The 13,006-nt window shown below is 41.6% G+C and overlaps 1 protein-coding gene and 1 non-coding gene across 11 annotated transcripts in view; one reads left to right on the top strand and one right to left on the bottom strand.

Moving 5' to 3' along the window:
* The window catches only part of Vps13d (vacuolar protein sorting 13 homolog D), a 246,848-nt gene that overhangs the window by 186,847 nt on the left and 46,995 nt on the right, over window positions 1-13,006 (top strand). Inside the window, exon 66 of one of the 10 annotated variants that reach the window (XM_074081330.1) lies at window positions 801-3,050. The exons of the other annotated variants lie outside the window; for them this stretch is intronic. Within the exon in view, the coding sequence (XP_073937431.1) occupies window positions 801-842 (42 nt within the window). The 3' untranslated portion in view covers window positions 843-3,050. Of the gene's footprint in view, window positions 1-800; window positions 3,051-13,006 lie in introns of those variants that run through there. 10 annotated transcript variants of the gene reach the window in all.
* LOC141425182 (U6 spliceosomal RNA) lies at window positions 3,147-3,255 on the bottom strand. The gene has a single exon (XR_012450272.1). It is a non-coding gene; the product is annotated as a U6 spliceosomal RNA (small nuclear RNA).

Genomic DNA, 13,006 nt, shown 5'->3' with positions numbered 1-13,006 from the left:
TGAGCCCTGCTTTACTCTGGTGGGGGGAGGCGTGGGGAGGAATGGATGGAACAGTAGCTTGAATTGGGGAGAAAGCTAAAGGAAGGCACTTTTAAGATTGTGGACATTTAATTATTTTTGTAAGTTTGAGAGGGAGAGGCCAGAAAAGGTTAAAGATATGGTGGAGGTATACCCAGGGCAGGGTTTTAGCACAGAAAACGGGTCTGCATTTAGGGAGAAGTCATCCCAGTTACTCAGCTCAACATGAAAGGGTGGAAATGGGACTTGCCAGTGGAGTGTGGTGATGTCCACCTATAATCCCAGCACCCAGGAGGCTGAAGCAAGAGAACGAGATTGAGGCAAGACCTATCTCAAAAAATAAAACAAAACAAAAACACATTGGGGGTGGTTCTTAGTGAACAGAATCTATCCTTTGTGTGAAGTGGAGGTGGGGTCAGGTTGTAAAGAATTGAAAAGGAAAGCAAAGCAAGTCCTTCTAGCACTCCCACAGTCTTCCAGCACTGACCTGGGTGGATAGGGTACAAAAGATGACCAAAGTGGCCCCCATTCTTAGTACCTGAACTCAGCTTTTAAGCCTAGCATGCAGTGCAGATTTGGCAGAACACAGATAGAAATGCAGAGCTGCAAAGCAGTCACATTGGAAGTAGTAAAGAAGGAGTGACTGGCCCTGTGGGTCTGTGAGCAGGGAGAACCTGGAGTTGAGAGGTCATGGATTAGTAGCATCCTGCTGGATGCAGGAACAACCAGGCGGTAGCTGCCATAGGTGTGGCTCTGATATTAACTGTCTACTCACCTCCTAGGTATTTCATCTTGAACAAGCCGTTCGTCATCCAGACCCCTAGGCCTTTCATCCAGTCTCTGCTCAAGTGAATAACAGTCATGTGATCATCCAGATATAAAGTCTACATAGAAGGAATTAGCTGAAATTTAAGATTCTGTTATCTCCTGAGTTTAACTTTATAATCTGTGTCCCTACACATAGTCAGACCTCTAAACATGCACTTTCCAACTAACAGAAATATATCATGAGCCACATATGTAACTCAAAATGTTCTCAAATCACACTAAAAAAAAAAGAAACAAGTGAAATTATTTTTAGTGTTTTTATTTAACCTATCATATTCAAAATATGTTCATTTCAATATTTAATGAATAATATAAAAATAATTGAGTTTTGCATTCTTTTTCATCTTTGAATTTCAATACATATTTTATACTTATAGCATATCTAAATTAGTACTAAACATTTTATTTATTGATTGATTGATGGTACTGGGGTTTGAACTCAGGGCCTGCACTCTGAGCACTCCACCAGCCCTTTTTTGTGTTGGGTTTTTTCAAGATAGGATCTCTCAAGAACTGTTTGCCCAGGCTGGGTTCCAATCATGATCCTCCTGATCTCTGCCTCCTGAATAGCTAGGATTACAGGTATGAGCCACCAGCTCCTGGCTGTACTAAATATTTTAAATGGTCAGTAGCTGCCTGTGATGTGAGCTCAACTTCCTGTACTGTGTAGCTGTAAACTAAGAGATGAAGCTATAGTTAGATGATGTGACCTTTTGTTGTATGTCTGAGCAGGCAGGTTTCTGCTCTCTGGTCTCTGGTGAACTTCTTGGGACATATAATCCATCCTGTCCCTGTGTACTTCCTGGTCCACATCTCATCCTGTGCTGAGTGATTTGTTTCTAACACTTCCCTTGCTTTTAATGGAGAAGGAAAACATGGACTGGAGAAAGAATTTTTATGCAGTTTGATTTTGTCCTCTAGTGTAACCTCCAGTGAGAGGCTGTCTACATCATTCCTCCAGACTATAAGAAAAAGATTTTTCCTTTTTTGATTTTCATTCATTATTGTTGTACTGTGGGTGCATTGTGACATTTACAGAAGTTCTTACAATATATCTTACGTTCATCCCTCTGTCATTCTTCTTTACTCCTCCCTCCACTTCTGGGATAGTTTCATCAGGTCTTATTTTTCCATTTTCATACGTAACTACATAGTATCTCCACCATATTCACCCTCCTACATCCTTTCCCCACATCCTCCCCCTTCCCACTGGTACCTGCCCCAGACAGGACCTTCCTGTTCTCTGTTTTGGAAAAAAGACATTTTTTGTTTGTATAAGATAGCTATACAGGGAGTTTCATTGTGACACTCTGTACATATGTATTATAACCCAAATTAGTTCACCCCCTCATTTTTCTCCATTCTACTTTAGTCCTCTCCTTATGGTGATTTCAGCAGATTTAAAAATTCTATATTCATTCTTGTATAGGAAGTACATCAACCATATTCACCTTTTTAACTGCTTTCTTTTACCCTCCCCCTCTTGTATATGACCTTGCCTTAGCATGACCCATTTGTCATAATATTGCTTGTTTGTATTGGGTCTATATTCCACATATTAGAGAAAACATGGCCTGAATAACTTCATGTAAGATGATCTTCTCCAGTTTCATCCATTTACCTTCAAATGACAAAATTTTATTCTTCTTTATAGCTGAATAAAATTCCATTGTATATAAATACCACATTTTCTTTACATTGCTGTTTTTTAAATAATAGGCAGCAAATTATTGAGGTTTTTTAAGCTTGTTTTCTTTCTTCCTTCCTGCCTGCCTGACAAAATTCAGAAAACATTCTGTCTGTGATATTTTTGCCTATTGTAATATTTTAAATACAGGCAAGATTTTCATGAAGTTTGATTTTAAAGATGAATACTGCCTTAAGTATTCCATAAATATTTTTTCAATTTTGCACGTGTCGGTCAATAGTGCATTACATGGTACAGATTCAGGTTAAAGACCAATGAAGTGAGCAGTCCCTCGTGTTGGTGGTCAGCCCACTATAGAATGTGCCCGCATTGGGGCGGCCTCCTGACCACACCCCTTCCTTCACTTCCTGCCCGGAGGTCATCACTGTCCTGGCTGCCGTGTTAATCAAGTCTTTCTATTTCATACATAATTTTGACATATTTATATGTTTCACCAAACAATGTATTTCTTAGTTTTGTATGTTCTTAACTTTTACAATAAAAAAAATACCAAGTATGTCCTTTTCTGATTTTTTTTTTTCAACTCAACATTATACTATTGAGATTTGCCATGTTAACATATAAAGATGTAACCTTTTGGTTTTGTTTTTCCTTTTTTATGGAACACTTCACGAATTTGCGTGTCATCCTTGCGCAGGGGCCATGCTAATCTTCTCTGTATCGCTCTAGTTTTTTAGTGTATGAGCTGCTGAAGAGAGCACAAGATGTAACTTTTTCATTTCCACTGCTACTTAGTATTCTATTATAAGAATGTGTCATAATTGATCTATTTTATCATTAAATGTTTGGACCATTCCACATTTCAGAGGTTTTTCCAGAATGAACTGATGTTGCAAACATTCTTTTCTTTTTTTTTGGCAGTACTAGGTTTGAACCCAGTGCCTCATGCTTGCTAGGCAGGTGATGTACCACTTTAGCCACACCCACACCTCCAGCCCTCGTGCAAATATTAATGTTCATGTTTCCTAGAGCACATATACAGGAGTCTCTCTGTTATGGTTTAAATCTGAAATGTTTCCTAAAGGCTCAAGTGCTGAATGCTTGGTCCCCAGCTGGTGGTGCTACATTGGGTGGTGGTGGAACTTTGGGAGGGTGGACCTAGCTGGAGGATTTAGGTCACTGGGGTGTGCCTTTGAAGAGCACATCTTACCCTTGGCCCCTTTGTGTTGCTCTCTGCTTCTTGTCCACCATGAGGTGAGCAGCCTCCTCCTCCATTCGCTCCCACCGCCATGATGTTCTGCCTCACCGTGGGTACAGAACCAGTAGAGTCAAGGACTATGAACCGAACCCTCTGAAACTGTGAACCAGAACAAACTCTTCCTCTGCTGTTTATGTCAGGTATTTTGTCACAGTTACAAGAAAGTCTGACTAATACATTCTCCATTACAAGAGATCAGTTACTTGGTCATAGAGTATTTGTCCTGTCTTTTTTTCTTTTTATTTTTTTTCATGCATATCAGACAATTGCAAGGTCACTATGACATTTTACTACTATTTGCCTTCTCAAATACTACCAGGTAGTATTTTAATTCTATTTATGTTTCACCCTCATAGACTATTAAATTTTTTATTGTTAAACATTTGGACCATTCCAGAGGTTGGTTAGCATGAACTGATGTTCATGCATTTTTTTCTCCCTTCTCTCCCTCCCTCCCTCTTTCTCTCCCTCCCTTCCTTCCTTCTATAGAACTGGGGTTTGAACTTAGGGTCTCACACTTGCTAGGTAGGTACTCTACCACTTGAGCCACACCCTCAGCCCTTTTGGGCTTTGATAATTTTTCAGATAAGGTCTCATATTTCTACTCATGCTGACCTGGACCACAGTCTTCCTATTTGTGCTTCCTATGTAGCTGGAATGACAGGTGTGCACCACCACATCCAGCTATTTGTTGATATGGGGTCTCACTAACTTTTTGCCTAAGCTGGCCTCAAACCACAATCCTCTCAGTCTCTACCTCCAGAGTAGCTGAGATTACACATGTGAGCAACCACACTTAGGTTACTTTTCGCTTTAAATGCTCACTACTCACTTAGATCTATGCACAGGTATTTATCTTGTCTGTTGTCATTCAGGCTTGCTTCTGAGTCATCTTCCTTCCTAGCCAGAGAACTTTCTTTTGTTGGTCTTCTGATGATGAATCCTCTCAGATTTATTTTTCTTAAAACATCTTTATTTCACCTATTTTTGGAAGATATTTTTACTAAGTTTAGAATTGTAGATTGGCAATTTCTTTGACCCCCTTTAATGGTATTGTTTCATTATTGTTCTGTCATTTTCTTGAAATAGCTGTCTGTATTATTGTTCTTCCTTTGATGGTAATATATCTTCTTTCCTTTGACTGCTCTTCAGACTTATTCTTTGTCTCTAGTTTTTAATGATAATATACTTTGATATCGCTCTGTTTGGGATCTGTACACCTTCATAAATTCGTAGCTTGATGTCCTTTGACAGTTTGGGGAAGTTCTTGGCCGATGCCACTTCAAGTATTTTCCCCCCCTGCCCCGCCGCCTTCTCTCTCCTGTAATTTCAGTTACTGGGACCTTTTGATTACATCCCACATGCTTCTCCTATTTTCTGTGATTTGGTCTTCCTTCATGCTTTGATCTGAATATTTTTGCTGCCTTATTTCCCACTTCACTGAGTGCTCTGTCTACTCTGCTATCCATCTATTAAAATATTGATTTCAGTTTTTTGGCAAAATTCTCCATCTTTTAATGCAGTTTTTGAAGATAGTAATCATAGTGCATTGGTAAGTGATCTGTTTTCTTTTTCTTAGTTTTTGTCATTTAGAGCTATTTCCTTACATATTTGTTAATTTTTACTGAATACTGGATATTGTTTAAGAAAAACTTTAGAGGCTCAGACTGATACTTTTCTCCCAAGATGATTTAATTTTCTTCTTTCCTTTTTTTTGCTTTCCTCTTCTTTCCTTTTGTTTGCTTTCAGGTGCCCAGTATTTTTAACCCCCTCCCCCTTCCACCCCCCCCCCCAAGCATACCTCTCCTGCAAAACTTTCGGAACTTTCCTCTGCAGTATGGAATTCTAATGGCACGAATTTCCCAGAGGGACTTGTATTTCAGTAAGGCTCAAAACCCACTGCCTACAGAAGGGTCCTGAGGAAGGATTCTTTCTTCTGGCGCTTGACAATGGAAGGTAGGGGTGCTGATGGAGCATAGGAAGTAGAGAATACAGCACCCTCAAGCTTCTGAACTCAAGGGAGTTCAGAAAATTTAGGCCTAAGAATCAGTTCTGTGTAGGTAGGAAAGTGGGTGAATCTTTCTGGTAAACAAGGGTTAATTAACTCTCTTGTAGTAAAAAGCACATTGAACCCAGAGCTCCTAGTTTCCTTTCTTCTTTCTGGTTATCGGCAGTTTTCTTTTATAAGCAACACAGGCATTAGAATTGGCTCATTCCGTCACTTTGCAAAGGGCAGCTGTCCAGTTAAATGGGTTGTGTTCCCTTCCTCTTTCCAGAACTTTTCAGGCCTGAAATGGAATGACTGGAATGGGAATGGCTTTAAAATACCTCTAGGAAGGGGATGATGTGATTCTCCTTGGTCACCGCTGGGGAGTTGGAAGATGACCGAGGAATACAAATGCCCCCTGTGAAGCCACTGAAGAATCCCAGGAGGTGTGCCAGGCAAAGCTGGGAGTTTCTGGGGAGCCATTAGGAAACTGCAGTTATTGTATTAATTTTAGCTTACCTAAAAGGTGAGAGTGTTTTATTCCTTTTTAAGAAGAACTTTCTTTTGGCTTTTTTTTTTTTTTTTTTTGAGCCTGGGTCCAAGTCAGGACTCAGAAGAAATGAGACAGGACTTAATTTAAGTACCTTAGGTCTGAGCTGCCTCCCATTCCTAGTTCATCATGGGTTCAACTCCATGTTCTCCCAGATGCTAATAAGTAGTTCGCAGTGATAGCCCTTTTTATTCATGCATGGCTTTTCTAGGTAAGGTCTTAGTGATAGAGTAACTGTGGGTAGTGATCTCTGTCTTCAGGATAAAGAGGTTCCTAAAGAAGATGTGTTTTGCACATGATTTGCCAAGCCAATGCTAATGACAGTAGTGGCCTCTGCTCTTCGTAGTCATTGTGCTTTCCTAGAGTGGAAGAAATTTATCCACCAAGGCAGGCATTTTAGTGTGGCCATCACAGAAGGAGTTTTTCTTCAGTTATCATCTGTCTCCTGGTTTGGTGCTTAGCACAGACATTTGTGAAAATTGAAGAGCCTTATTCAGAAGGCAAACCTGAAGCCAGCACCCTCTGTACAATACACCCTAGGCTTCCCTCTGTGTGCTTTGTAGGGGCTTTCGGCAGTGGCTAAGTGGGTCCTGGTAGCCTCAACATAGCCACTTCCCCTTCAAAAAAAGCCTACAGTGAATATAGCTAAAAAGGGCACACAGTTCCACACATAGCTGAGTTTAAAGATGGATCGTGTCTACGTGATTTTTATGACTGTTATAGAAAAACAAAGTAGGACCTGGCTGAGCCATGACTCCTTGTCTGTTGTTGAAAAATCAGTCCTCCTGAGTCTGATTATTTCTGTGCTTTTAGCCTTATAGCACACTCCAGCAGTCCTTTATAAAGAAAAAGTAAAATCCTATTATGGATGTACTTCAAACCACTCTGAGCTTCCGGATTCATCTGAAACAACACCTGAGTTCATAACTGGGTCACAGCTGCAGAACAGCAAGAGAGACTTGCCAATCCAACGGGCATGTGTTAAGACCCTGGGTAGTCTTGAGGCAGGATGTTGTTGCATGCGTTGGACCTTGTGTGCTGAGATAATTCTGGGTGGCTGTGCATAACTTTGTCTCTTAAATGAAAAGGAGTGTCTATGGCCTGATAAGTGTCTGTGAAATGGAAACATGGTGCATGTCTTAGGGCAGGAGAGCTTCTTGATCAGAGACCAATACGAAGGCAGAGGGGAAACAAGGCCATTGGCTGAGGGATGTTGCTGAAGTAGATTGTCAGTCCTAGCCTTAAAATGTTCTTATTGTTCTTATTCAGGGTCCCTTGCCTGGATTCTCTGACCTAACAGCTATACATAATCATAACCAAGTAGAATTGAAAACAGACATCATCTTGTAGATAGAAAGCTAGGGTCCAGAAATGCCTCTTTTTTGCCAAACCCCAACTTGCTCGAAGCCTTTTGTTTTTTAAGTCCCCACCCCCCATTTCCGTCACCCTCCATCATTTGGCCAATAGAAGACCAGCTGCTTGGTTTGCCTTTTGTCAGTGACAGTCATTAGGTTTTGGACCATATTTGCCTTTAACTCTTCCTGCTCATAAGTATTATAAAAAAGGTTCTTCACTGTAGAGACTAAACTCATGCAGAATAATTTTTAATTGTGGATATTTTAATATCAAACAGAAGGGAATAGTGAAGTTTGGAAGTGACTTAGGTCTTGCATGACTCTGAGGTTTCCCTGCTGGCTATCAGCAGAGTTGAAAATGACTGAAGTTTAAGGTTCCCAATTGTTCCAGAGAAACTTGTAGAAATTGATGGCCAGACATTGTGCCAAGCATTCTGCTTTCATTACCTCTGAACCACTCAAAGCAACCCTCCAGAGTAGAAAGAATCTGCTTTTTGCAGATGGGTAAACTGAAGTCCAGGCACGTTGAGTGGCTCCCACCAGGATGTGGTTTGCCTGTTCCACTCCATCATGGCACTACACAAAGCTCCTGTCAGCTTCTGGGGCCCAAAAAGAGCTTGTTTTTTTGATCGTGTGTGTTCTAGCATAGCTTGTTCCAAGGCAGAGCTGATCAGAGTTGGAGCTGTGCTGGTAGCTGAGACTTGCACTGTACAACCTTGTTCTTGGACAAATAGAAACTTCTTCCTCATGCTACAGAGTCTTGTAACTTCTTTCTCCCTTCCTATGGAATGTAGTCATCATTTGCCCTGGTGACAAGGAAGATACTATCACCAGCAATTATGTAGTGGGGCAAGAATATTAAAGAGGAAATTTCCACCCATAGGTAAATAACTGTAAAAAAAGAACCCCAAAGAAGGGAGAGAAATTCAAGCCCAGGCTCCTGTTACATTGGCCAAATACCTTTGGCCTCCCATGTTTGCCAAGTGTTGGAAAGGTCAGGAAAACTGACAGGATAGAACAGAGACAGTGTGAATATTTTCCCTTGCACTATTCCAGCATCTACTTAAATTTTCATTTTATGAAATAAGCATTCAGAGCCAGGCCCCAAACCCAAGCAAATTCGCAGTGTCTCCATGTGTGTGGACAGTGGGATTATTTTTGGAAGGTGGGGTGTTGACAAATAGCGGTGTTAGCTATTCAGGAGAAATGGCATCTTGAAGTAGCTCTGAGGTTTTACCCTCTTGCCGAAAATACTGCTTTCTAGAACTTAATGACTTTGGACTCTGACTCAACTTCACTAGTGTAGTGAGTAGTGAGCTTCCTTCATCAAAATAAGAGGGAAAATCATTGCCTTTGCAAGTGCAGGAGCAGGTTTTCCAAAGGACATTCTGTTCCTTGGCACCTTTCATCTTAGCTAGGACAACATTCACTTGAATACTTAAGTATTTTGTGAACTTGAACTTGCTACAAGATGAGCTAGATTGACTTTGTAAATGCCCTTTTGGTGTAGAGGTATTGATTATAACCAGCAGAGTGACAGATTATCTATAGATTACCTCCCTGGTGCCAGTCCCTTTCACCTTACCAGCCTAGCATACTCTCTGCTCCCAAGCTTTTTCACCACAACTGAGGGAGCCCCATGCCAGCTGCTGTGAAAGCCCTGTGGAGCGGAGCCTCTTTTACAGAAGTTCAGATGACTTAGTACTATTTTATTGAATGTCTCTTACATATCCAGCTCTGTGCTAAGTGCTTTGTATTCATTATCTAAGCCTTATAAGTAATATTTTATCCCCATTTTGAAGAAAATGAATTAGGTTCACAAAGGTTAAGCTATTTGTTCACAGTCGAAGTCGACAGCTAGTAAGCGTCAAGTCAGAATCTGAACTCAGGTGTGATAATCTTTATGTTATACCCCATACATGCCTTGGCCTGAGGTCTTGAAGGCAGGAGCATGCTGGTCTCTAGCCAGGCCCCAGTGAGGCTTCCACACATGTTGGATTGCTGGTCCATCTACTGGCTGCATTGCTCAGTCATACTACTCACGTCCTGATGATTTTCAGCCTTTGTTCTAGAGCCACTGGGGTGCACATCTGCTTTATCTGAATGAGTTCAGGATCTGCCTCCAGGTTTCATTCACCACAAGACAACATGAGAGGGAGGGAGAGGATGTCCTGGATTAATCAAATCAGTGCCTAAATGACACTGTAGCTCTTGTGAGCATCTCTGCTCTGTATTTATCTCTTTAAAGTTGAGGACAGCCTCAGTGAAGACAAGGCTGTGGGGCTCCCACAATGAGTAATCCTGGAATCCCCTGCATGTGCTCCCACTGTCTTTGAGGGAGAAATAAGAGATGGGTGTGATTTACCTACCCACGGGGCAGGGAATGAGAGATGGAATTGAGGATGACCATGTAAGTACCCTCACAGTAAAAGGTGGTCACATGCTTCAGTACTCAGAACACAGCAGACTGGACCAAGGCCCTGACTTGACCACTCTATCTCTATTTGGCTTTGGTTTTGTTCTTATAAAATGTCTCTCCTAGGAAGATCTAATTAACTAACTTCCCATCAATAAGGATTTGATTGGATCATGAATTTCAGTACCTACTCAAGTTTTCTGTTCTCAAAGTTGCATTAAATTAGGTAAATTGAGTTAGGTTTAGGTACCTTCCCATGGCAAAGGTCAAGAACCTAGCCAGGTGTGGTGGTTCAAACCTATAATCCCATCTATTCAGGAGGATGACCACCCTGGAAAACACAGGGAGACTATGTGAGGTGCCTGAGAAGCACATGGAAGAATTGAGCATTTAGAGGGAAGAGTGACCTCTGAAATCTCTTCCCTGTTCTTGGGCCAGGATGGGCCTTTGTACAGAGAACACCTGGGAAACAGTTAGTGGTGGGGGACTGGGGCAGAACCACTCGACAGGAAGCTTTTGGCATAGACTCCCCATGAACCTTGGATAGTAAACTGGTTTTACTGTCAACTGGGTCAGAAGGAAAGGAAGTAGTATTGGGCGCTAATTGAGATTGTTTTCCTGTATTTTCTTGGTGGAGAAAAGTATTATGGGATATTTTAACTTTTCCTCAGTCAACTATCAGATACAGGTTAGAGGGCCTTAGCTTAAGCTTTCTTCCCAGGAAATACTTTTCTCAAGTCAGAGCTTAAGGACAGGAAAGACCTGAAGAAAACCCTGGAATGAGCCTCGGTGCTCATGCATGGTGATGGGCTTCACCTGATTGGGACCTCGCTGCCTGTGAGGTGTGGGGGGTGGGGCGTGCAGACCCCGATGAGGAGTGCTAGCAAGCTACATAATGCTAGAACATAGCAGGGATTCTTTTTGACCCTTTCCAAAACAAAGGCCACGTTTCCCTCTCTGGATTCTTGCCATTGGTGTGTCGTATATGCAATTGTTATTTTCACACTGAGACTGTCAACTCCTTGTCAATCTCATTGCAGACCCTTGAGCTCCTTGTCCAAGGCTGATATCTGTTGGTATCCTCAGCAATACCTAAATCCATGCTGGGCCCAGACTCAGTGCTTCATAAAGACATTCTGCCTTGGCTCAGAGATCAAACACTATTGGAGCCAAAAAGGGTTTTTTAGAAATCAGCAAGTCCAACATTGTAACCTTATAGATAGTACTGTGACAAAAATCCCACTTTGGGGGATAGTGTGTGTCTCCTGGATTTTTGTAAGTTAAACCCCAGTGCAGTTGACCATACCTGTAAAGATTTGAAAGGCTTTCTTCAAACAGGGCAGGACATGCATGTAACAATGGTTGGAATGCTAACTATAGATGTCAGACCCTGACATTATCACTGATCTTTCCAGCCACATCCCAGTGCAGAGGAAGGTGAGAACTTTTGCTTGGGACCTTGGTACAGCTCTCACAGAGGTCAACAGAGCTGGAGTTCAGTTCAGTCAGATGTCCGAGCTCATGGCCTGTATCATGGTGGCTCTCATTGGGGTCTCTGACTAAAGCTCCTAATTAGTGGTATACAGTGCTGGCTTCACAGCATCCCATGGTACCTGCCTCTCATTGTCCTAAAAGAAAATACAAAATTAATTTTCGTTAACTTGAATTCTCTACTTAAAACGAGGAGTGATTAAAAAAAAAAAAGGTAAGGCAAAAAAGCAAACAGTGATAGAGACTGGATTTCCAGAAAGGTCAGTGCCCTAGATCCTAAAAGCACTTGGGCTCAGTGAAAGGAATGAGTCCCATAGCAGAAACCAATGCCAATTGTTCCTCTGTGACCATACCTCATCTGTCACTAGTGTCAAGCAGCCTCAGGACTGTGGTTTCCAGGACAGATCTGATCTGGGTTACCCCCTGTATACTGAGAAATCAGAAATAAATGGGCTCCCAGAGTACTGGGGCCCTCTGGGGAGTCTGTTTGCCTCCAGCCTTTCCGTTGAGCTTTATATACAAATAAAGTGAGTGTTCAAGGTTATTCCTGGGTCACTGGCACATAAACCACTTGTTTTGGTAGATCCTTCCTGAGAAGGTTAATTATATATTTGATATCCTTTTCTTTTATGCTTGCATGATGAGGATAAGTACCCTGTGGTTTATTAACTGTCACTTTAAACCTTTTCAAATTGTCTTGTGACAAAACAGAGTTTTATGTCCTTTTTCTATGCAGCTTTGACACATGAGACAGCTTCTCCGGTTAAAGTATGTCAGGATAAATAAAATGCTCTAATTTGTGGGGGGCGATAGTTTTGTATTTAAAGCCATGGGCTCAAGTCTGCTGCTCCCGTGAAAGGGGCCCTAACCTGTTCATCTTTCCATCCACTTCCTTTTAGTAAATGGGTCTGGGCGCTTGGTTGTTATTGAATGAGTGAAAGAAGGCAGTACTTCAGGGAGGTAGATCACTCTGGTTTTTTATTTTTTTGCACTTCTAGAGATGGAAACCAGGGCTGCCTGCATGCACGGCAAGTGCTCCTCCACTGAGCTGCAGCCTCAGCCACCTCCAAAATTCTTGATGCCAAACCCTAAAACAGTAATCTGACATGTTTCCTGTTTAGAATCCAACTGATCCTTAGAGCAAAGGACTGTGTCCTTGCCATCAAATAATCCCAAACCTCACTTCTTCTCCCCCAAGGCCATTCTGTTATACTTTCAATTTTTCAGTAAATTGCAGTAGCACAGGTAAGTATCCACTATCTGAAGTGCTTGAGAATAGAAGTCTTTCAGATTTCAGGGGTTTTGCCTTTCAGAGTATTTGCATGTGTACAATAAGGTATCCTGAGGGTGGGCACCAAGGATAAACATGAAATTCACATGTTTCATAAACACAGAGCCTGAAGGTCATTTTACACAGTGCTTTCAAATGTACCATTTGTGGTGACATATCAGTGC

The sequence above is a fragment of the Castor canadensis genome, chromosome 7 (genome assembly GCF_047511655.1).
Source record: "Castor canadensis chromosome 7, mCasCan1.hap1v2, whole genome shotgun sequence".
Lineage (NCBI taxonomy): Eukaryota > Metazoa > Chordata > Mammalia > Rodentia > Castoridae > Castor > Castor canadensis.
This window is presented reverse-complemented; position numbering and strand designations above follow the sequence as displayed.